General features: G+C 50.9%; 1 protein-coding gene across 5 annotated transcripts in view; it reads left to right on the top strand.

The window, feature by feature from the left end:
• IFT140 (intraflagellar transport 140) overlaps window positions 1-22,352 on the top strand; it is a 101,868-nt gene that overhangs the window by 17,181 nt on the left and 62,335 nt on the right. For 4 of the 5 annotated variants that reach the window (XM_055243124.2, XM_063618400.1, XM_055243126.2 and 1 more), the window contains 8 exons: window positions 1,726-1,901; window positions 3,494-3,585; window positions 4,210-4,316; window positions 5,235-5,380; window positions 7,047-7,250; window positions 8,059-8,131; window positions 10,496-10,587; window positions 20,249-20,376. In XM_055243124.2, the coding sequence (XP_055099099.1) occupies window positions 1,726-1,901; window positions 3,494-3,585; window positions 4,210-4,316; window positions 5,235-5,380; window positions 7,047-7,250; window positions 8,059-8,131; window positions 10,496-10,587; window positions 20,249-20,376 (1,018 nt within the window). The remainder of the gene's footprint in view (window positions 1-1,725; window positions 1,902-3,493; window positions 3,586-4,209; window positions 4,317-5,234; window positions 5,381-7,046; window positions 7,251-8,058; window positions 8,132-10,495; window positions 10,588-20,248; window positions 20,377-22,352) is intronic. The other variant, XM_063618402.1, reaches the window with a different exon arrangement.

A 22,352-nucleotide genomic window follows, 5' to 3' on the forward strand; every position in this document is an offset into this window, starting at 1 on the left:
TGGTGGCTTATGGGCTGCGAATTCCTGCTGGTTGTCCGGGAGCTGTAGGCTTTGTGGGTGAGTTCGTCGCTGTGCCTCACGTCCTTATGTGGAAAATGGGGATAATACTGGTGTCTACCCACTTATCACCTATAAAGATGCTTAGAACTGAGCCTGCCGCGTACTGTGCACTTATTAAATACTAGTTGGTGTCACCATTCACCTCTAGGTAATCTTGAACTGTTCAGCTGGATAAGAACTTGTGCTCGGTGTGGTGGTGTGTGCCTGTGGCCTCAGTCACCTGGGAGGCCTAGTTGGGAGGATCACTTGAACCCAGGAGGTTGAGGCTGCAGTGGGCTATGATCATGTCACTCTGCTCCAGCCTGGCTGACACAGTGAGAACCTGTATCTTGAAAAAAGAATTAATAATAAAAATAAGAACTCGTTATCCATCGGGAAAAAGATGAGAGGGGAGGGGCAGGTGAGAAGGCTCCCACAGGAGTCTCCTGCAGAGCAGCAAAAATGAGCCTGGGTCCCCGAGCTCACACAGGGCCTTCAGACAGAGTGGCTGGCCAGCACTGGAGCAGGCTCAGGTAGGGCAGGGGGACGGGGATTCCAGGCTGGGTACCGTTGAGTCCCGTAGCTTAGACCAGGAGCAGCTGGTGGAGGTTGAGAGAGGGAGGTCCAGAGAGAGCCTGGCAAGAGGCAGATGGCACAGCAGCGACACCTGGGGCAGAAAGGACAGGGAGTAGTGGCCACAGAGAGGGCTTGTCATTTAGGGCCTCAGCGTGTGGAGGGTATGAGGTGGACACAGAGCTACGAGGCTGCCAGATTTGCAGGGTCAGCAGTGTGGACGTGAAACCCTCCAAGACAGGGGCAGAGAAGGAATCAATAGAGACAGCTTGAGGCTGAGCTGAACCCATGAAGTGGAGGTTGCAGCCTGTAAGGTCAGGTCACATGCTTCATTTTTTTTTTTTTTTTTTTTTTTTTTTTTTTTTTTTTTTTTTTTGAGACGGAGTCTCGCTCTGTCACCCAGCCTGGAGTGCAGTGGCGCAATCTCGGCTCACTGCAAGCTCCGCCTCCCGGGTTCACGCCATTCTCCTGCCTCAGCCTCTCCGAGTAGCTGGGACTACAGGCGCCCGCCACCACGCCCCGCTAATTTTTTTGTATTTTTAGTAGAGACGGGGTTTCACCGTGGTCTCGATCTCCTGACCTCGTGATCCGCCCGCCTCGGCCTCCCAAAGTGCTGGGATTACAAGCGTGAGCCACCGCGCCCGGCCACACATGCTTCATTTTTAAGTTTTTTTTTTTTTTTTTTTTTTTTTTGAGACAGAGTCTTGCTCTGTCACCCAGGACAGAGTGCAGTGGCGTGATCTTGGCTCACTGCAACCTCCACCTCCAGGGTTCAAGTGATTCCCGTGCCTAGGTCTCCTGAGTAGATGGGATTACAGGCGCACACCACCACGTCTGCCTGGCTAGTTTTTGTATTTTTAGTATAGACAGGATTTCACTATGTTGGCCAGGCTGGTCTTGAAATCCTGGCCTCAGGTGATCTACCAGCCTCGGCCTCCCAAAGTGCTGGGATTACAGGCATGAGCCGCTGTGCCAGGCCCATTTTTAAGTTCTTATAATGAAGATGCTTTGCTTTGAAAATGTCCTTAAGTTGATAGAAATGGCTGCTGGTGAGGGTCATGGAAGCAGATAAACCAGGGCCTCCTCATGTAGTGATCCCACGTTTGCCCCCAGGGACGGTGCACTATGTGGATGAGAAGGGTAAGACCACTCAGGTGGTGTCCGCAGACAGCGCGATTCAGATGCTGTTCTACATGGAGAAGAGGGAGGCACTGGTGGTGGTCACGGAGAACCTCCGGCTGTCCCTGTACACGGTGCCTCCTGAGGGCGAAGCAGAAGAAGTGATGAAGGTGAGTGGGAGTGGGCTTGGGGGCTCACGCTGGGGAGTTGGGGCCAGGTTCTCTCTGGCCTCGTTAACGGCCCTTTCTCTTCTGGATAGCAAGACTGAAAAAAAGCCTATCATCTGTGTTAGGGAGGCTAACGTAGCTAGCGGTGTCATTATTTATCATTCCACATTCAATTCATAGGTTAAGGAAACAGAAAAGATGGAGATTTTCCTGCATCTTTGGGTGGATGTGGGGCCTGATGGGAGACAGCCCGGGCTCACCCCCAAGCTGCACCCCTCATGACCTGGGGCGCAAGTAAGAGAGTCACACTCACTGCACAGCCTCTCATTCCACCTGCAGTACTCAGCGGGCAGGCGACCGTATGCCCGTCTTCCAGCTGGTTTGTTCCACAGGAATCCCTGCTCCTTGGAGGCCACTGAACTTTCCCTAAAGATGCTCTTACAGATGACAGAGCTGATTTTTCCTCAGTCAGTGTTTATTCGGTCCTTTATATGCCCTGTAAGGGCGGCTGAGGACATGGGCACTAGTCACAGGGACCTCGTCACAGGGGCCAGCTTGGGCCACCGTAACAACCTACCAAAGACTGCGTGACATGACAGCAGACATTTGTCACAGTTTTGGAGGCTAATGTCCCACATCAAGCAGCCTGCAGGGGCCTCTTCCTGGTGTCCTCACAGGGCAGGGAGGGAGAGGGAGCGTCAGCTCTGGTGTCTCCTTCCATGGCCACAGAGCCCTGTCAGACCAGGGCTCACCCACCCTATGATCTCATTAACCTTAAGTACCTCCTGAAGGCAAGTACAGTTGCACTGGGGGTTAGGGCTCCCACATATGAGTTTGGGGTATGCAGTTCAGTCCACAGACCTTGCTTTAAATACCCTGCTCAGCTCCTCGCTGGCTGGTAGGCCGTGGCCAGGTTTGTTCTCTACAAAACAGGGATGATAGGCCTGCCCAGAGGGTGTGGTTGGATGAATAGGGAGCAGCAGCTCAGCTTAGGGATCACTCCAGAGCGTGTCCGCCAGTGGCCACCCAGCCACGCTGTGCGCTCAGTAGCCGTTATTATTATTTTTATTTTTATTTATTTTATTTTTATTTTTTGAGACGGAGTCTCGCTCTGTCACCCAGGCTGGAGTGCAGTGGCGTGATCTCAGCTGACTGCAAGCTCCACCTCCCGGGTTCACGCCATTCTCCTGCCTCAGCCTCCCGAGTAGCTGAGACTACAGGCGCCCGCCACCACGCCCGGCTAATTTTTTGTATTTTTAGTAGAGACGGAGTTTCACAGTGTTAGCCAGGATGGTCTCGATCTCCTGACCTCGTGATCCATCCGCCTCGGCCTCCCAAAGTGCTGGGATTACAGGCGTGAGCCACTGCGCCCGGCCCAGTAGCCATTATTTAATGTGCAAGAGTAGTGGTTTGCTTCGGCCCATACATCTCAAAACCCAAAGCTACCTCACAGAGTTTTCATCATTTGTCCCCACGTTTCCCCCACTTGGTGAGTCTCCATGAAGTCACTGAGGACCAGAGACTCCAGGCTTCTGAAGCCGGAACAGGCCGTCTCAGCAAGCACAGTGCCTCTGCTCGGTTGTTTCCTTACACAGGTCAAGCTGAGCGGGAAAACCGGCCACCGGGCAGACATCACTTTGATTGAAGGCAGCCTTCTCGTGATGGCCGTCGGGGAGGCTGCCCTCAGGTGAGAGTCTGCCTTTCCAGTGCCCCTTGATGAGAGTTCCCTGAGGAACAGGCTCTTCTAAGTCAGCTTTGTGTCGGAATGTAGCATATGTAAAATGCACATGTGATGCTGACTGCTCACATACTAGACATACCCATTCACCAGCTCCCAGACTGAGGAGCTGAGCATTAAGAGACCCCAGGAGTCCCTGCCCGCCCCACCGCACTCCCTCGGGGCTCCCCTTGCCCCCAGGTGGCCCTGCCCTGGTGTCTGCCTGTGGAATCTCTTTGCCTGGTTTTTCGGAGTGTGGCATAACTAGAATCAGTCGTTCTGGTCTCTGCTGCCTGCTGCGTTAGCTCAGTGTGCTGTCCGGGGCCGTCTCGTGCTCTGTGTGGTGTTGCAGTTCCTGTGTTCTCGTGGTGACCTCCTGCCATATACAAACCATCGTCTATCTGCAACTGCTTTCATTATAAACAGGACATAAAATGTCCTAAATGTAGCAGCAGTGTTCGTTTTCATATCAGGAGTCTGATGAACTATGTCTTTTTCCTGACTTTCAATGTTTGCTCCACAGGTTCAAAAACCCCTCAGAGGGAAACACCACTAACACAGGCCCTCCATGGGGCTCGCTTTCTTCTGTTGTAGATTCTGGGATATAGAACGAGGAGAGAATTATATACTGAGTCCAGATGAGAAGTTTGGCTTTGAGAAAGGAGAGAATATGAACTGTGTTTGTTACTGTAAAGTCAAAGGTGAGGCTTCCTGGCCTGGCACAAGAGAAACAGAACCAACCACAAGCATTGTGCTCCGGCTGCAAAATAATTGTAGTGAAATGTGGAGGCTACTCATGCAATGGTAACTTGGTAACTCACAGCCATTCAAATAGTCGGGCAAGGGCAAGCAAGCAACAGCAGAGCTTTGTGATCCCACATGAAGGCAAAGGGGTTTGGTCAGAAGCATGACAACCTTCATCCCAGCACTTTGGGAGGCTGAGGAGGGAGGATCACTTGAGCCCAGGAGTTCAAGACCAGCCTGAGCTACATAGTGAGACCCCGTCTCCACAAAAAATACAAAAATTAGCCAGGTGTGGTGGTGTACAGCGGTGGTCCCATCTACTCAGGAGGCTGAGGTGGGAGGATTGCTTGAGCCTGGGAGGTTGAGGCTGCAGTGAGCTAAGTTGGTGCCAGTGCACTCCAGTATGGGTGACAGAGCATGACCCCGTCTAAAAAGAAGCAAACTGATTCCTGCTCATTGATCTCTGTTCCCTCCTGAAATGCCACCGGAAAGACAGTGCAGGAAGTGTGTGTGTGTGTGTGTGCATGCACGTGTGTGTATGTGCGCATATGCACATCCAGCGCACAGGAGACTAGGAGGTGAGCCAGAGCCATGTCTCTAGTGCCTGCTCAGTGCTGAGCACGGGGCAGCCCTGAGCCAGGCCGACTGGCCTCTAGGAAAGCTGGGAGGGCAGCATCCTTCACCACCCCCTCACTAGCACTGTGAGGTCAGGGCAACAAGGACCTGGGTGGAAAGATGCAGCCAGGGACGGGGTGGAGAGGCACCAGACTGGGCGAGGGCTGATGCTTTGAAGAAGGGGGTCAGAGAACAGAGCTTGTTGCTGTTTTGTTCCCTTTCTTTAACTCTGTTCACATGCAGTTTGTTTCTACCTGTAGGTCTTCTGGCCGCTGGTACCGACAGAGGGCGAGTAGCCATGTGGAGAAAAGTACCAGGCTTCCTGGGCAGCCCCGGGGCAGAGGGCAAGGACAGGTGGGCCCTTCAGACCCCTACTGAGCTCCAAGGAAACATCACGCAAATCCAGGTACAGCCTCCAAGGGTGTTCGGTGCACTCATTTTCTGCTGCATGAAAGTGGAGGCCGTGGCCGGGCGCGGTGGCTCACGCCTGTAATCCCAGCACTTTGGGAGGCCAAGGCGGGCGGATCACGAGGTCAGGAGATCGAGACCATCCTGGCTATCACAGTGAAACCCTGTCTCTACTAAAAAATACAAAAAATTAGCTGGGCATGGTGGCAAGCGCCTGTAGTCTCAGCTACTCGGGAGGCTGAGGCAGGAGAATGGCGTGAACCCTGGAGCTGGAGCTTGCAGTGAGCTGAGATCACGCCACTGCACTCCAGCCTGGGAGACAAGAGTGAGACTCCGTCTCAAAAAAAAAAAAAAGAAAGTGGAAGCCGTAAATGACTCTGAACCTATTTTTATCAGTTATTCAACTTAAGACTATGTGAAAGTAACAATAATAAGACATTTTACAAGACCTTTTGGATTTCCGAATTGCAGATAAGAGATTGTGGACCTGTATTAATTATAATATATATCTACCCACGAACCCATCCCTCCATCTCCATCTCTCTCTCCATATATATATGAAAAAGAGATTTACTGAGATACAACTCATGATATATACAAAGTGGTTTTTGGTATATTCACAATTTTACAAACATCACTGCAGTGAATTCTAAAACAGTTTTATCGCTACAGAAAATCTGTACCTTTTAGTGGTCACTCTTATTTTCCCCTCTCCAGCCCGTGGCAGCCACTAATCTTACCTCCTGTCTCTAAGGATTTGCCTATTCTGGATGTTTCATGGAAATGGAATCACATAACACCTGGTCTTTTGTGCCCGGCTGCTCCCACTGAGCTGAGGTTTCAAGGCCCCTCCAGATTGCAGCCTGTGTCAACGCTTTGCTCCTTTTCGTGGCTGAATCACATTCTCTGCTGTGAACAGGCCACATTTTCTTTCTCCATTCATCAGTTGATGGACATTTGAATAATGCTGTTATGAACACTTGTGTACAAGTTTTTGCGTGAGGATGTTTTAATTTCTCTGCAGCATTTGGTTCTTTCTTATGCTTTCTCTCTGTTCCCGTTCTCTGCCTGATGAGACACTGTCATTGTAGCTTCCTTCACTTCACCAGGCTGGTTTCCTTCAGCTCCTTCACCAGGTTTCCAGTGGCTACTTTGAAGTCTTTGCTAAGTCCAACATCTGAGCCCTTTCAGAGCAGTTTCTGATGTCTGGGTTTTTTCCTATATGGAATTTATACTTTCCTTTTTGCATAGCTTTTTATTTATTTTAGATAGATTTAGGAGTTTAATATAAAATTATGAAACCAACATTTCACATCAGCAGAGGAAAGCTGAATAATCTAATCCATTATGTAAACTTCCTGTTTATGAAAAAGATAAACACCCATATGTCACGCTGAGAAAAACTCTAGAAGACGCTCTTCCCATCAAAACAGACAAGTGCTGCCTGTCCAATCGCAACTCCTGCGCGTCAGTGTCTTAAAGTCTGTCTACACAGCACACACTTTACCTTTATAAGGCATTTCTTGAGATCATTTTTTAAGTCTGGAACAATGGTACTTGGAAATGGTTTCTGAGTTCTCGTGTGTATAAGTATTCTCCTGACTGCATCTTTCTCCTGCTCTGTTCACACATCTGGTTCTTTCTCTTGCAACCTGGAAATGAAGTGGGGTTCCAGGAAGAACCTGCTGGCAGTGAACAACGTCATCTCCGTGGCCATCCTCAGCGAGCGGGCCATGTCGTCACACTTCAACCAGCAAGTGGCCGCCGTGCAGGTCTCCCCAAGCCTGCTGAATGTGTGCTTCCTGTCCACGGGGATCGCACACAGCCTGCGCACCGACATGCACATCAGTGGGGTGTTTGCCACCAAGGTGACTGCCGAGGGGACCCGTGGGTTCGGACACAGACAAAAGAACTGCCCCATTGCCAGGTAGTTCAGGGCAACAAGGGCCCCAGATGGCAGGTTAGGCCACTCTCAGTTCCATCTTAGATTCTCTTATTTCCTGGATATCCGTGTACATCATATTCATAAAGAAAATCATAATAAAAATATAGGCCAGGCACGGTGGCTGACGCCTGTAATCCCAGCACTTTGGGAGGCTGAGGTGAGCAGATCACTTGAGGTCAGGAGTTCAAGACCAGCCTGGCCAAGATACTAAAACTCCAAAATACAAAAATTAGCCAGGCGTCGGGGTGCATGCCTGTAATCCCAGCTACTCAGGAGGCTGAGGCAGGAGAATTGCTTGAACCCAGGAGGTGGAGGTTGCTGTGAGCTGAGATCGTGCCACTGCACTCCAGCCTGGGTGACAGAGTGAGACCCTATCTCAAAAAAATAAAATAATAATAAAAATATATACACCTGCCATGTACCCTTATCAATTAAAAAAATTAAGTTAAAAAATAAATTTAAAAAGTAAATAAAGGAAAGAGAGGGATACTTTCTTTGCCATTCCCCAAACCTAAAAAAAAAAAAATCGTAATAAAACCCATGAATATCTTATATAACACAGAAAACAGCCTCAACCCATCCACAGAGGACCCAGTGATCTCATAGTCGTGGGGTGACGGAGCAGCAGCGTTCTGAAGTGCTTAGAGGAGGCTTTGGAAGTGTGCAGTGGGGTGTACAGTTGCACCTCACTTTTCCCACCCTTTGCCTTGAATGTCCACGTTTCTTTTCAGGATGCTGTCGCAGTCTGGAACGGAAGGCAGGTGGCGATCTTTGAGCTTTCTGGAGCCGCGATACGGAGTGCAGGTGGGTTCTTTTCACCCCGACAGAGGCACTCCCACTACCTGGCTTTATTTCCTCCCTGCCTAATGAGAGGGCCACTGTGGTGCAGTTGAGGGCTGGCACAGGGGCTGGGGAGACCCTCATGCCAGTGCCTGCATTTCCAGACCCAGGGCTGCAGCTGTGGCCCCGTGCTGCCAGTGCCTCCTGGGGCCTGCTGTGTGGGCGCAAACAGCCACAGTGCTTCTGTGGGGTTCCTTCCGGGGCGGGGGTGGCTGCCTCCCATCTTCTGAAATGTTGCCGGACCATGCACAGCAGTGAGACCTGTGGTGTCTTGACCCAAGGCTAGCCTCCGTCTGAAACTTCAAGGTGGCTCTTCAGACATGCTCCGTTAATCTCAAACACCCTTCTAGGTCCCCAAGATCTCTCCAGCTCTCTGCGGTTAGTTTCGCCATCGTTGCCCAGGCTGGAGTGCAGTGGTGCGATCTCACCTCACTGCAACCTCCGCCTCCTGGGCTCAAGCAGTTCTCCTGCCTCAGTCTCCCCAGTACCTGGGATTACAGGCGTGCTCCACCACGCCCAGCTAATTTTTATATTTTAGTAGAGACGGGGTTTCACCTTGTTGGCCAGGCTGGTCTCGAACTCCTGACCTCAGGTGATTTGCCCGCCTCGGCCTCCCAAAGTGCTGTGATTATAGGCGTGAGCCACCACACCCAGCCTTGGCCATTGTTTTCTTCCTGCTCTCTTCAGCACGTCTATGGGAGTTTCCAGAGATAGCTGTAGCAAAGGACCACAAACTTGGCGGCTTCAGACAAAGATGTGAGGAATGGATTCTCCCATCGTTCTGGAGGCCAGAGGTCCCAAATCTGTTTCACTGGACAGAAGTGATCGCGTCAGCAGGGCCACGCTGCCTCTGCAGCCCCAGGGGAGAACCTGTTTCAGCTTCTGGTGGCTGCCAGCAGTCTTTGGCTTGTGATCACAAACCTCCAGTCTCTGCCTCTGTAGTCACATTGCCCCTGGTCTGAAATCTGCCTCCCTCCCTCTTACAGGGACACTCGTGACTGTATTTAGGGCCTACCTGGATAACTCAGTATAATCTCCTCATCCCAAGACCTTGCCATCTTCTGCCACATAAAGTAATATTCACGCATGCCAGGGAGCAGGACCTGGCATCTTTAGGGAACATTTCCCAGCCCATTGCAGTGGCCCCGCCACCAGGATGTGCTGCTTAGCTCCCCCCATTCCACAGTTATCACCTTCACCAACCCTGCCCCGTCAGCCGCCTGCGCACACAGGAGGCCTCGTGTCATGCTATTCCCAGGGCGGTTGCCCCCTCGTGTGTTTGAACGCCCCCGCCTCTTCAGGCACGTCTGTCACTAGCTTCCGCCCCTCTCTCAGATCTTTCCCACACTTTTTTTTCTCTGCTAACACTTTGTTGCCTAAAGTTCTCTCGTAACATTTTCCACACTCTGTCCAGGATTGTGCCAACACTTCACATCTGCTCTCCTCTCTCCTCTCCTCTCTGTAGACTCCCTAGGAGCAAGGGTGAACTTCTGATTTCCCCCAGTAGAACCAGCACAGCAGGTGCTGGGATATTTTTTGTTTTGTGTATATTATCATCTCCCTAACTAGATTCTTTTTGAGACAGAGTCTTGCTCTGTCGCCCAGGCTGGAGTGCCGTGGTGTGGTGGTGGCTCACTGCAGCCTCTGCCTCCTGGGCTCAAGTGATTCTCCTGCCTCAGCCTCCCACGTAGGTGGGATTACAGGCATGCACCACAACACCTGGCCAATTTTTGTATTTTTAGTAGAGACAACATTCCACAATGTTGGCCAGGCTGGTCTCAAACTCCTGACCTCATGTGATCCACCTGCTTCAGCCTCCCTAAGTGCTGGGATTACAGGTGTGAGCCACCGCGACCACCTCTAGATTCTTATCTGTTATGTTGCTGCAAAAGTAATTGTGGTTGATGGCAAAAACTGCTTTTGCACCAACCCTAATAGTTAGGTCCATGGACCAGGGCTTGTGGCCACCAAAGTTCCACCTAAAATGAGCAAACGTTTGCTTAAATGGGTATGTTGTCATAGATGCTGTGCTGCTGGGAGCACCAGCTGCCAGATGGGAGGGGTGCAGGGCAGGGAGCCCAGAGCCCAGCATGAAGTCTCCACGTCAGCCCAGGACCTGCACACGCTGCCACTGCTAGCCGTGGCCACGGACAGTTCCCTGTGCCTCAGAGCCTCATTTTCTTCATCTGCGAGGTGTAGATAGCGCACCCCCACAAAGCTGTGGTGAGGCTGAGATTAATTAGGGATCGTGTGTGGGAATGCTCCTGAAACTCCTGGCAAATCTCGCAGATGAATGGCCACCATCCTGACGTTCGTCTTTCATTTTAGGGACCTTCTTGTGTGAGACACCCGTGTTAGCAATGCATGAAGAAAACGTTTACACGGTGGAGTCAAACCGAGTTCAAGTTCGAACCTGGCAGGTAAGTTGCTGCTCCACGGCAAGAAAACCAGAGCAGAGTTTGAAATTGTGCCTCTCAATTTAGCCAAAGCCTATTTATTGATTTACCTAAGGGTATTAGTCCTTTCTCACGCTGTGTAAAGAACTACCTGAGACTGGGCAATTTATAAAGAAAAGAGGCTTTGTTGACTCACATTACTGCAGGCTTTACAGGAAGCATGGCTGGGGAGGCCTCAGGAAACTTACAATCGTGGTGGGAGGTGAAGGGCAAGCAGGCACATCCTACATAGCCAGAGCAAGAGGAAGAGAGCGCGAAGAGGGAGGGGCCACACACTAAACAGCCAGATTTGGTCAGATCTCTATCACAGAACGCACTAGGAAACTGTGAGAAACCCCCCCATGATCCAGTCACCTCCCCCCAGGCCCCACCTCCAACACTGGAGATTACAATTCATCATGAGATTTGGGTGGGGACACAGAGCCAAACCATATCACCTCGCTAGATGGGATTTCCCGCGTCAGGTGCTTGATGGTAAAAATGAATCCTGGGACAGCTGTTCAATCTATGGCTGTCACTTCAGAAATCGGGAGACAGGGCAAGGACCTTTTGCAGTGAAAAGGATGACTTTGCAGGACTTTGAATACACGGGGCTATGAAAAGAAAATCAATCCTTGCTGGGCTTAACATGCACCCTGATGGCTTGCTGGGTGGCTCCAGTTCAGGACATAATATCCTTAGCCAGGCTGTCTCCTGCATTTGTCTTGTGGGAGGGCCAGGGCTGGAGTACAGTGGCGTGATCTCGGCTCACTGCAACCTCCGCCTCCCAGGTACAAGTGATTCTCCTGACAGCCTCTCGAGTAGCTAGGACTACAGGTGTGCGCCACCACGCCCAGCTAATTTTGTATTTTTGGTAGAAACGGGGTTTCACCATGTTGGCCAGGCTGATCTTGAACTCCTGACCTCGTGATCCGCCTGCCTCATCCTCCCAAAGTGCTGGGATTACAGGCGTGAACCACCGCGCCTGGCCAAGAGGTTCCCTTCTGAGTAAAGTCAGACATCCACTGCCCTGTCTGCATCCCACACACACTGGCCGGAACCTGGGGGCAGACACAGTGTGTTCATTTCCTGTGGCTGCCCGAACAAATTACCGCAAACTGAGGGGCTTCCGACACAGACATTTATTCTCTCACAGTTCTGGAAGCCAGAAGTCTGCGATCCAGGTGCTGTCCAGGCTGGTGCCTTCTGGAGGCTCTGAGGGTGAACCTGCCCTTGCCTCTTCCAGCATGAGGTGACACTGGTGGGCTTTGCTGTTCCTTGGCTTGTGCACTTGACCTCGAACCACAAGATCTGAACTGCAGGGGCCACTTAGACTTGACCTTGAACCACAAGGTCTGAACTGCAGGGGCCACTTAGACGCACATTTCTTCTGGCTCTGCCACCCCGAGACACCAAGATCAACAACTCCTCCTCCTCTGCTTGTTCAGTGTGACGATGATGAGGATGAAGAGCTCGATAATGACCCACTTCCACCTCACAAATAGTAAACATATTTTCCCTTCCTTACGATCTTCTTAGCAACATTTTCCTTTCTCTGGGTGACTTTATTGTGAGAAAAACAGTATATAATACATACAACGTATACATATGTGTCAATCAACTGCTTACGTTATTGGTAAGTCTCGTTGTCAACAATAGGCTGTTAGTAGTTAACGTTTTGGGGAAGTCAAAAGTTATATAAAGACCAAGCGCAGTAACTCACATCTGTAATCTGAGCACTTTGGGGAGGCCGAAGTGGGAGGACGACTTGAACCCAGCGGTTTGAGACCAGCCTGGGCCACATATTGAGACCCATCTCTTAAAGAACAAAAAAAAATTGGCTGGGTGTGGTGGCGCACGCCTATAATGCCAGCTACTCAGGAGACTGAGGTGGGAGGGTGGCTTGAGCCTGGGCAGTCAAGGCTTCAGTGAGCTATGATTGCGCCACTGTCCTCCAGTCTGGGCAACGGAGCAAGACCTTGTCTCAAAAAAAAAAAAAAAAGCGTCATGAGGGTTTTCACCAGCAAGGTGGTTGGCCCCTCACACCCCTGCATTGTTGAAGGATCGTCTGTGAATACCTTGCTCCAGCCTCTGCCCTGTCCTCACGTGGCCACCTTCCCTGTGTCTATGTCTTCTCTTCTGTGTCTTATGTTTTGTCTCATGTATTTGCCACTGGATTTAGCTCTCATCCTGAACCAGAATGATCTCATCTCAAGATCCTTAACTGCAAATACCCATTTTCCAAATAAGTTCACATTCCCGCGTTCCAAATGACACATCTTTTTTTTTTTTTTTTTTTTTTTTCCAGACAAAGTCTCGCTCTATCACCCAGGCTGGAGTGCAGTGGCGCAATCTCGGCTCACTGCAAGCTCTACCTCCAGGGTTCAAGCGATTCTTCTGCCTCAGCCTCCCAAGTAGCTGGGATTACAGGCACCCGCCGCCATGCCCAGCTAATTTTTGTATTTCTTTTTAGTAGAGACAGGGTTTCAACCATATTGGCCAGGCTGGTCTTGAACTCCTGACCTCGTGATCTGTCCACCGTTGCCTCCCAAAGTGTTGGGATTACAGGCGTGAGCCGCTGCGCCCGGCCATATCTTTTTTTTTTTTAAGGGACAGGATCTCACTGTGTCGCCCAGGCTGGACTTGAACTCCTGGCTCAAGTGATTGTCCTGCCTCAGCCCCTCAAGCATCTGGGACTACAGGTCTGAGTGGACATATCTTTGAGAGGGGCACCGTTCAGCCCACTGTGTGCAGCAAGGTTCTGTGACCAGGTTGAGAGCTTTTGTCACGAGCCTGATTTTAGCTATCGTTGTGATTTTTATCCATCTCCAAGTTCCTTCTTGGGACCTAGCGTCTGATTGCCTGGGGGAGCCACATTCCTGTCCTTGTACCTTACGTGGTGCTCGTGTGCTCCCATCATGGATTGTCGATTCTCGTTGGCATCCAGACGGGAGACAAGTCAGCGATAAGTGCCAAGGAGAAGACGGAAGCGGGTGGGCCCCTCTGTGGAGAACTTCTGTCTGAATCAGGTGGAGGGAAGACATGGGGAGGAGCCACGTGGCTGTGGTGCCAGCGGGAGAGAAGTACGGGCAGAGGGAGCTGACGACATCACATTTTCCTGCAGCCTGTTGAGTCCTAGGGGAGGCAGTAAAGCTGGAAGGGAGTAGTTGAGAGCCTTCTGGGCATCCCATCCGCAGACCAAGCACACCTTTGTCGCTGCCATCCCTGCCCACCCCTCCGTCTTTTTACCTATGCCTCTCTGACTCCTCCCGTTGCATGTGGGCATCCGTTGTGGACATAAAGGGAGGTAGAGCAAGGCTTTTTTTTTTTTTTTTTAAGATGGGGTTCTGCTTTTTTTGCCCAGGCTAGAGTGCAGTGGCACGATCTCAGCTCACTGCAACCTCCACCTCTGGGGCTCGAGCCATTCTCCTGCCTCAACCTCCCTAGTAGCTGGGATTACAGGCGCCCGCCACCATGCCTGGCTGATTTCTTGTATTTTTGGTAGAGATGGGATTTCACCATGTTGGCCAGCCTAGTCTTGAACTCCTGACCTCAGGGGATCCACCTGCCTCAGCCTCCCAAAGTGCTGGGATTACAGGCCTGAGCCACCACATCCGGCTGGGCTGTGTTCTTACGGACAGATGAGGGGCAGCTGCTTAGACGACCCTTGAACAATGCAGGGGTGGGAGCGCCGACCACCTGAGTAGTTGAAAATCCACGTATAACTGTTGACTCTCCCAGAATTTCAGTACTTGCAGCCTACCATTGACTGGAAGCCTCACCAATAACATGAACAGTCGATTAACACATATTTCATATGTTCTATGTATTACATAGTGTATTCTTACAGTAAAGTAAGCTAGAGGAAAGAAAATGCTACTAAGAAATCATGAGGAAGAGAAATACATTCACAGTACTGTACTGTGTTTGTCGATACCCTAAGTCTACAGGATGAATCATCTTTCTGAAATGGTGGCATCCACAGGTGGCGTCCACATCTGCAGACCTGAATCTACTGTCCATATCAAGCAATTCCACGTTTTCTTGTAATGTCACGGCTTTCCCTTGCTTCTTGGGAGCACTTCCAGCATCACTAGTGGCATGTCACATGGGTCCCCCTGGGGTTATTCAGCGTTTACAGTATTGCATGAAACGCGTGAAAAATCCTGTAGAACCGTGAGAGGTCACTTTTTACTGTGATATGCATTTTACTGGAGAGAGGAGCTGCCCACTCGGAGGTGATTAGCACTGCACAACATTTTAAGGGGATCCTCGCAACACTTGAGTGAAATTGAGCACAGTGGCAACAGGAGGCGGCTGTGAAATGCCGACAGTAGCACAATGTGGGCCACTGTTCCCTGTCTGCGGTTATGATTGCAGACCGCATCTTTCTGTTGGTTTACACTTCGCTCAGCTGCACATAGTGCCATCTCTGGAAGCATGTGCAGATTTGTGTATACTTTATGGACGTGGCTGATAAAAGACTAGTATCTACCTATGTTTTATGCATTCGTGACATACCTGTAAATTTTTTTTGTTCTTTCTAGGCTACATGGTTTGTCTGAGTTTTCTCAAATTGTTACAAATCTCCAAAAAAAAAGTTAAATTTTTTATTTTATTTTTTTTTTGAGACGGAGTCTCGCACTGTTGCCCAGGCTGGAGTGCAGTGGCATGATCTCGGCTGACTGCAAGCTCCACTTCCCGGGTTCATGCCATTCTCCTGCCTCAGCCTCCCGAGTAGCTGGGACTACAGGCGCCCGCCCCCATGCCCGGCTAATTTTTTTGTATTTTTGGTAGAGACAGGGTTTCACCGTGATAACCAGGACGGTCTGGATCTCTTGACCTCGTGATCTGCCCACCTTGGCCTCCCAACGTACTAGGATTACAGGCGTGAGCCACTGCGCCCGGCTATACTTTTTTTTTTTTAAAGACAGAGTCTCACTCTGTTGCCCAGGCTGGAGTGCAGTGGCACGATCTCGGCTCACTGCAACCTCCACCTCCCAGGTTCAAGCAGTTCTCCTTTCTCAGCCTCCCGAGTAGCTGAGATTACAGGCATGTGCCACCACACCTGGCTAGTTTTTGTATTTTTAATAAGAGATGGGGTTTCACCATATTGGTCAGACTGGTCTCAAACTCCTGACCTCAGGTGATCCACCCGCCTCAGCCTCCCAAAGTGCTGGGATTACAGGCGTGAACCACTGTGCCTGGCCTTTAAATATCTTTATTGAAAAAAATAGTTCATGTAAGTGGACCTTTGAAAATCAGACCTGTGTTGTTCAAGACCTGTGTTTGCCAAGAACAGATCTCCAGAGGTGGGGCTGTGCGGGCACCAGTGGCCTGCAGGGGAAGGGCCAGGGGCATGATGGGAAAGGGTGAATGGCCTGCTAGGAGAGGGTCAGTGGTATGATGGGAAAGGGTGAATGGCCTGCTGGGAGAGGCCAGTGACATGATGGGAAAGGGTGAATGGCCTGCTGGGAGAACGCTAGTGGCATGATGGGAAATAACAGTAGGCCCACTGAGAAGTCCTATTTGTAGAGCTTGGGAAGACACCTAACAACAGTTGCCATGGAGTTGGATCCTTTTATTCCTCTGTTAATTTTTTCTTTTGTTTTATTTTCAGAAACGGGTTCTCACTTTGTTGCGCAGGCTGCATTGCAGTGGCAATCATAGCTCACTGCAGTCTTGACCTCCTGGGCTCAAGCGATCCTCCCACCTCAGCCTCCTGAGCGTGGGACCACAGGTGTTCACCACCATGCCTGGCTAATTTTTTCTTTTCTTTTTTTTTTTTTTACAGATAAGATCTCATCCTGTCGCCCAGGCTAGAGTGCAGTGGTGCCATCATAGCTCACTGCAGCCTCAAACTCATGGGCTCAATTCATCCTCCTGCCTCAGCCTCCCAAGTAGGAGGTGCCAGTCACCATGCCTGGCTAATTTTGTTGTTATTTGTTATTATTATTATTATTATTACATTTTTGTAGACATGGTGTCTCAGTATCTTGCCCAGGCTGGTCTTGAACCGAGCTCAATTGAACCCTCCTGCCTCCGCCTCCCAAAGTGTTGGGATTACAGGTGTGAGCCACCATGCCTGGCCACTAATTTATTAAGTTACAAAAGGAATACATGTCAGTTGTAACTAGTAAGGTGGTTCTGGCATGAGTAAGGGTGGGTTAGTGATCCCTCACGACCCTTGTTGGACAGCCGGCATGTGCTTCCAGGACACTATCCCTCCTCAGGATGCAGATGCATGGCTGCTGTTAGTGTTTGTGTCAGGGTTGCAGTGACTGCAGATACTTAGGAGCTTCCAGTCCTTAAAAGGACAGCTTCCTAGGCCAGAACTTCGGGGCCCCAGCCCTGTGTATGTTTCAGGGAGTCACGTCTGCCCCACGGAGGACCTGAGGAGCCAAGCAAAGGTCAAGCGCCATGGAAGGGGGTGGTGTGTGGGACCAGTGGTGGTGGGAGGTGGGAAGGGAGGCAGGAGGGCTGGTCACCTGGACCCTCACCCTGAGGGCAGTTGGGGTTGAAGCTAGGAGTGACAGGGTACATTTTGTTGACCAAAAAGAAAGAGGCTGAAGCACAAAATGTGATTTAAACAGTCTCCTTGGCTGGGCATGGTGGCTCATGACGGTAATCCCAGCACTTTGGGAGGCCCAGGCGGGAGGATTGCTTGAGTCCAGGAGTTCCAGACCAGCCTGGGCAACGTAGTGAGACCTCGTCTCTGCAAAAAAATAAAAAACATTAGCCAGGCATGGTGGCAAACCTATGGTCCCAGCTACTTGGGAGGCTTAGGTGGGACGATTACCTGAGCCTGGGGAGGTTGAAATTGTAGTGAGCTGTGGTTGTACAACTACACTCCAGCCTGGGCAACAGAGTGAGACCCTGTCTCAAAAATAAATAAGTAATTAAGTGAGTAGTCTACCTGAGCCAGGATAAGGGCAGCTGCCCAGAAAACTCAGCCCCGAGGAACACTGGGTGTGGGCTCCATTTGACCTTTATTATAGGCAGGTGTTTAAGGCCAAAAAGAGGGACCGGGCACAGGCTGATGTCAGGTTGTTGGTCAGGAATGCTCTTTGGTTGATGGAAATACCATTGATTAGCAATGGGCTGAGCATTGGTGCAGGTATGGTCTGCGGCAGCTTATTAGGTTAGTTCTCAGCTACCTGTGGCAGCAGCAGGCAGTTTCCAGAGAAGAACACAGCTCAGGGGAGAGCAGGGCATGGCTGCTGCCTCATATAAGGTCTCTGGGGGCCTGATCCCTGAAAAGGACTCACCTTCCTCTGATAACATTTCTTTCCTTTCCCCAATTTTGACTTACTTTCTTGGCTTTGTGCCATTTTCTCCCTAGAGAGTAACTTCTGTGCCAGTGTAGTGGGGAGCCGAGCTTAAGGGTGGAGAAGAGTGAAGTTGTGGGAGACGCTGCAGGAGAGCAGCTCAGCCTGGCCCCAGGTCACAGCCACCAGCAGAGCTGGAGTGGAGGGGCACTGTGGCTCTTAGGAGGGGGGTGACCAGTTGCATGATGGGTGGCTACAGAGAGTATAGAACTGAGCACGTTCTGAGTTTTCTAGCCTGAGAGGTTGGGTTTGTCGTGGCACTTTTAAGACAGGAACTGCAGAGGCAGAGCTGGCATAGGTGGCGGGGCAGGATGCGAGTTCAAGGTGCCTTGGAGAGCCCTTAGGGGTGTCCAAGAGACAGTTGGAAATACACGCTCCGGAGGTCAGGAGCTGGGTCAGTGCCCTGAAGACAGTACTTTGGGAGTTGGGAATGTATTGACATGGAGATGTTAGTTGAAGAATGTAGAAGAGGTGAGCTCAGATCTGAACCCGGGGCCCAGCGGGTAGGGGGCAGGGCAGGGAGTGAGCTCACTGAGGAGCCTCCAGTGCCCTCTGTCGTCATTAATAGTGTCAGCCTTGGCCCCATCAGCTAGTCAGCTCCCCCTGCTCTCTTTTTATCCTGTGTTCAAGCAGCCACTTGCTCATTCCATGAGCATTTATTAGGCTCCCACTGGATACATCAAAATGAAGTGAGCTTCCTCAGCTTGGAATACTCCCTCCCTGACTCCAGCCATCCGTCCCTCACCCTCAGTTTCCTAAACACACTCTCAGGCTCCTGCCTCTTTGCTGGCTTTTGGAGTCTGTGTTTAGATTTCCGTGCCCACTGAGTTCTCCTGCAGCTCTGCCCACCTTCCAGCCTGTCTTGCCACTCAGATTCTGTGCAGCTCCCATGCACTAGATCTGTGCCTTCCCTGTGCCTGTCTTGGCCCCAGGATGCATTCAGCCGTTCGCATCTGACTCGCTGCCCCCACGTGGAGTGCCCTGGGGATGCGCCACTCACTTGTGATGCTCCTCCCCCAACCCACTCCTGGGCAGGGTGTAGGCATTCCCTGGGCATTGGTTGAATTGAGCCAAGAGCTTCGCTTTGAAACTCGGAGGACTAAGGTTAGTCCCTAAAAGACACACCACAAAGCATGAGGTGTGCTCCAGCGCGACTGTGGGGCGACTGTGGGGTATATGCTTTCTTTTTTGTTGTTGTTTTTTTGAGATGGAGTCTCGCTCTTTCGCCCAGGCTGGAGTGCAGTGGCGCGATCTGAGCTCACTGCAAGCTCCACATCCCGGGTTCACGCCATTCGCCTGCCTCAGCCTCCCGAGTAGCTGGGACTACAGGCGCCCGCCACCGCGCCCGGCTAATTTTTTGTATTTTTAGTAGAGACGGGGTTTCACCGTGTTAGCCAGGATGGTCTCGATCTCCTGACCTCATGATACACCCACCTCGGCCTCCCAAAGTGCTGGGATTGCAGGCGTGAGCTACCGCGCCCGGCCTGTGGGGCATGCTTTCTAACGTGCCGACTGTGGGACGTGCTTTCTAACATGCTGGAAAGGCCAAGGTGATGCTTTGAAAATATAAATGATACGAAATCACTTACCAGCTCAAAACTCTGCAGTCTTCCATTTCCACTTAGAACGAAATCTCACTCTTCCCCTCAGCCTGCAGGAACAGCTCTGTGGCCTCTGCCCACCTGACTGACTTCTTAAACATTTTACTGAAATACCCACACACTTAGAAAGAGTGGGCGCGTTGTGCCTAAGCGTACAGTGCAGGGGCTTTTCGCGGGTGGGACGTTCCCAGCATGTAACTAGCATCCTTCCTCTCCCCCACCGCCTCACCCAGGGTAACCACTCACGTGACACAACGTAACAAGTATTCCCGGGGCTTTCACATGACAGGGCCTCCACAGACAGGGCCCCTAGAGCTCCCTAGTGGATGGAATTCGCCCTCTCTCCATGCCTGGCACTTTCCTGAGATCCCATTCTTTACCTACGTGGCACTTACGCAGCTGAGATTACATGTAGATTTGTTTGTCGACCACGCTGCTGTCTGTTTTCCCCTCTAGACTGGAGGCACCAGAGCTCTCCTAAGGACAGGGCCCCGTCCTTCCCCCACAGCACTAGAGTCTAGCAGAGTGCTGGGCACACTCTGAGCCATCAGTAAACACTGAGAGAGTGAATGAGTGGAGTATACAAGGTTATCTGTGAACAATGTTCAGTAACTAACATGAAATATATCCATTTCTTGTATGTACAAGGTTATCTGTGAACAATGTTCAGTAACTAACATGAAATATATCCATTTCTTGTTCCTTTCTTTTCCTCAGGGGACTGTCAAACAACTCCTCCTCTTCTCAGAGACTGAGGGGAACCCCTGCTTCTTGGACGTCTGTGGGAATTTCCTGGTTGTAGGGACAGACTTGGCTCACTTTAAAAGCTTTGATCTTTCCCGAAGGTAATTTTTTTTTCCAAATAGAAGCGTGAACATTTTTTTAATCAGTCAGGAGACAGTGTGATGGGTAGAAAGTGAGTTAGAAGCCAGAAGACTCCTTAGGTGCCCGTTTTAACACCGACATGCCACTCGTGCTCTGGAATGCCTCGTGTTGGGGCTCAGTTCCTGGCCTTTGCCTGGTGGTGGAGCTGTGTGAGGGAGAGGAGGCTTGAATAGTTGAAGCACAGGGAGTGGTGGGGGTGGGGAAGCTTCTATATGATGAGTACATGACATTGTACATTTGCTGGAAATCATAGCGCTTTATGGTGCAAAGTGTGAACCTTAATGTATGCAAATGTTTAAAAAATCATTCAGGCTGGGCAGGGTAGCTCACACCTGTATTTCCAGCACTTTGGGAGGCCAAGGTGAGAAGACTGCTTGAGTCCAGGAGTTTGAGACCAACCTGGGCCACATAGCGAAACCCTGTCTCTACAAAAACTTTTAAAAATTAGCTGGGCATGGTGGCACGTACCTGTAGTCCCACCTACTTGGGAGGCTGAGGTGGGAGGATTGCTTGAGCCTCAGAGATCGAGGCTGCGGTGAGCTGTGGTTGTGCCACTGCCCTCCAGCCTGGGCCACAGAGTGAGACCCTGTCTCAAAAAAAATCACTTAGAATGTTAGAGGACCCCAGGATGGAACACAGAAGGTAACAAAACAGTCTCACCGTGTTAACAAACGTATGAAACAGCTTCACTAAAGGGTATGGGGGAAAAGTGCTGACCTAAGTGGCTCTGGGAGTGAGGGGAGGCCCTGGCGAGCACTTAGGCCAAAGGAACTGCACAGGAGCTCGGCTCTCTAGTTGAGAATCCTGCCCCCCACAGGGGTGGGATGAGCACGCTGATCCTATGATACGTGTGCACTGGAATTGGACAGCTGAACAAATGGAGGGTAGATGGCAGGAGCCTGGCATCGCAAGGTGGGAGTGGGAATGACAGATTAGCAAGGGGAAGGACCAGAATAAGCCCTGGGAGAGTAGATGAGAGGTAGAGGTGTCAGCATGAACAAATGCCTGGCTTCATGTAGGTAGGGATGCCTCCACGCACAGAATCGTAGGTCTGTGTCGATGTACCCGTTGGTACACACATATTTCCTCGCTCTGTCAGCTGAGAGGGCCTAGAAGCAACAACTCTGTCCCAGCAGGCACACCTGGTGCCCAGACCTTGGTTTCCACCACCGTCCTCCAATAAAGGAGCTATGGATCCTTGGAGAGATGCTGACTCTAGGACCAGGACAGGAAATGCACAAATGAGCTGGCAGCATCTGTGCTGCCCGCAGGTGAGGAAGTGCTAAAAACAAAGCAAACCAAAAAGCCTCATAAAGATGGCAGGGTGGGGGGTCACAGAGACACAGAACCCACCAAAAGAGGTCCTAATAGCCAAAGCTGGAATAATTGGAGGAACAAAATAAATGAAACAGGCCAGATGCAGTGGCTCATGCCTGTAGTCCCAGCATTTTATTTATTTATTATTGTGATTTTTTCTGGGTGGCCCATTTCATCCTGCAAGTCCCAGTACATTGGGAGGCCGAGAGAGGTGGATTGCTTAGGCCCAGGAGTTCAAGACCAGCCTAGGCAGCATGGTGAAACCCAATTTCTAAAAAAAAAAAATTAGCCAGGCATGGTGGCTTGCATCTGTAGTACCAGTTATTCAGGTGACTGAGGCAGGAGGATCACTTGAGCCCAGGAGGTCAAGGCTGCAGTGAGCCAAGATCACACCACTGCACTACAGCCTGGGTGACAGAGTGAGAGACCCTGTTTCAGAGAGAGAGAGAGAGAAAAGGAAGAGGAGGGGAGGGAGAGGAGGGGAGTGGAGGGAAAAAGACAAAAAGAGAGAAAGAAAGAAAAAGAAAGGGAAGGAAGGGAGGGAGGGAGGAAGGAAGGAAAGAAGGAAGGAGAGAAGGGAAGGGAGGGGAGGGAAGGGAAGAGGGAGGGAGGAAGGAAG

This window comes from Symphalangus syndactylus, chromosome 14, assembly GCF_028878055.3.
Source record: "Symphalangus syndactylus isolate Jambi chromosome 14, NHGRI_mSymSyn1-v2.1_pri, whole genome shotgun sequence".
Classification (NCBI taxonomy): Eukaryota; Metazoa; Chordata; class Mammalia; order Primates; family Hylobatidae; genus Symphalangus; species Symphalangus syndactylus.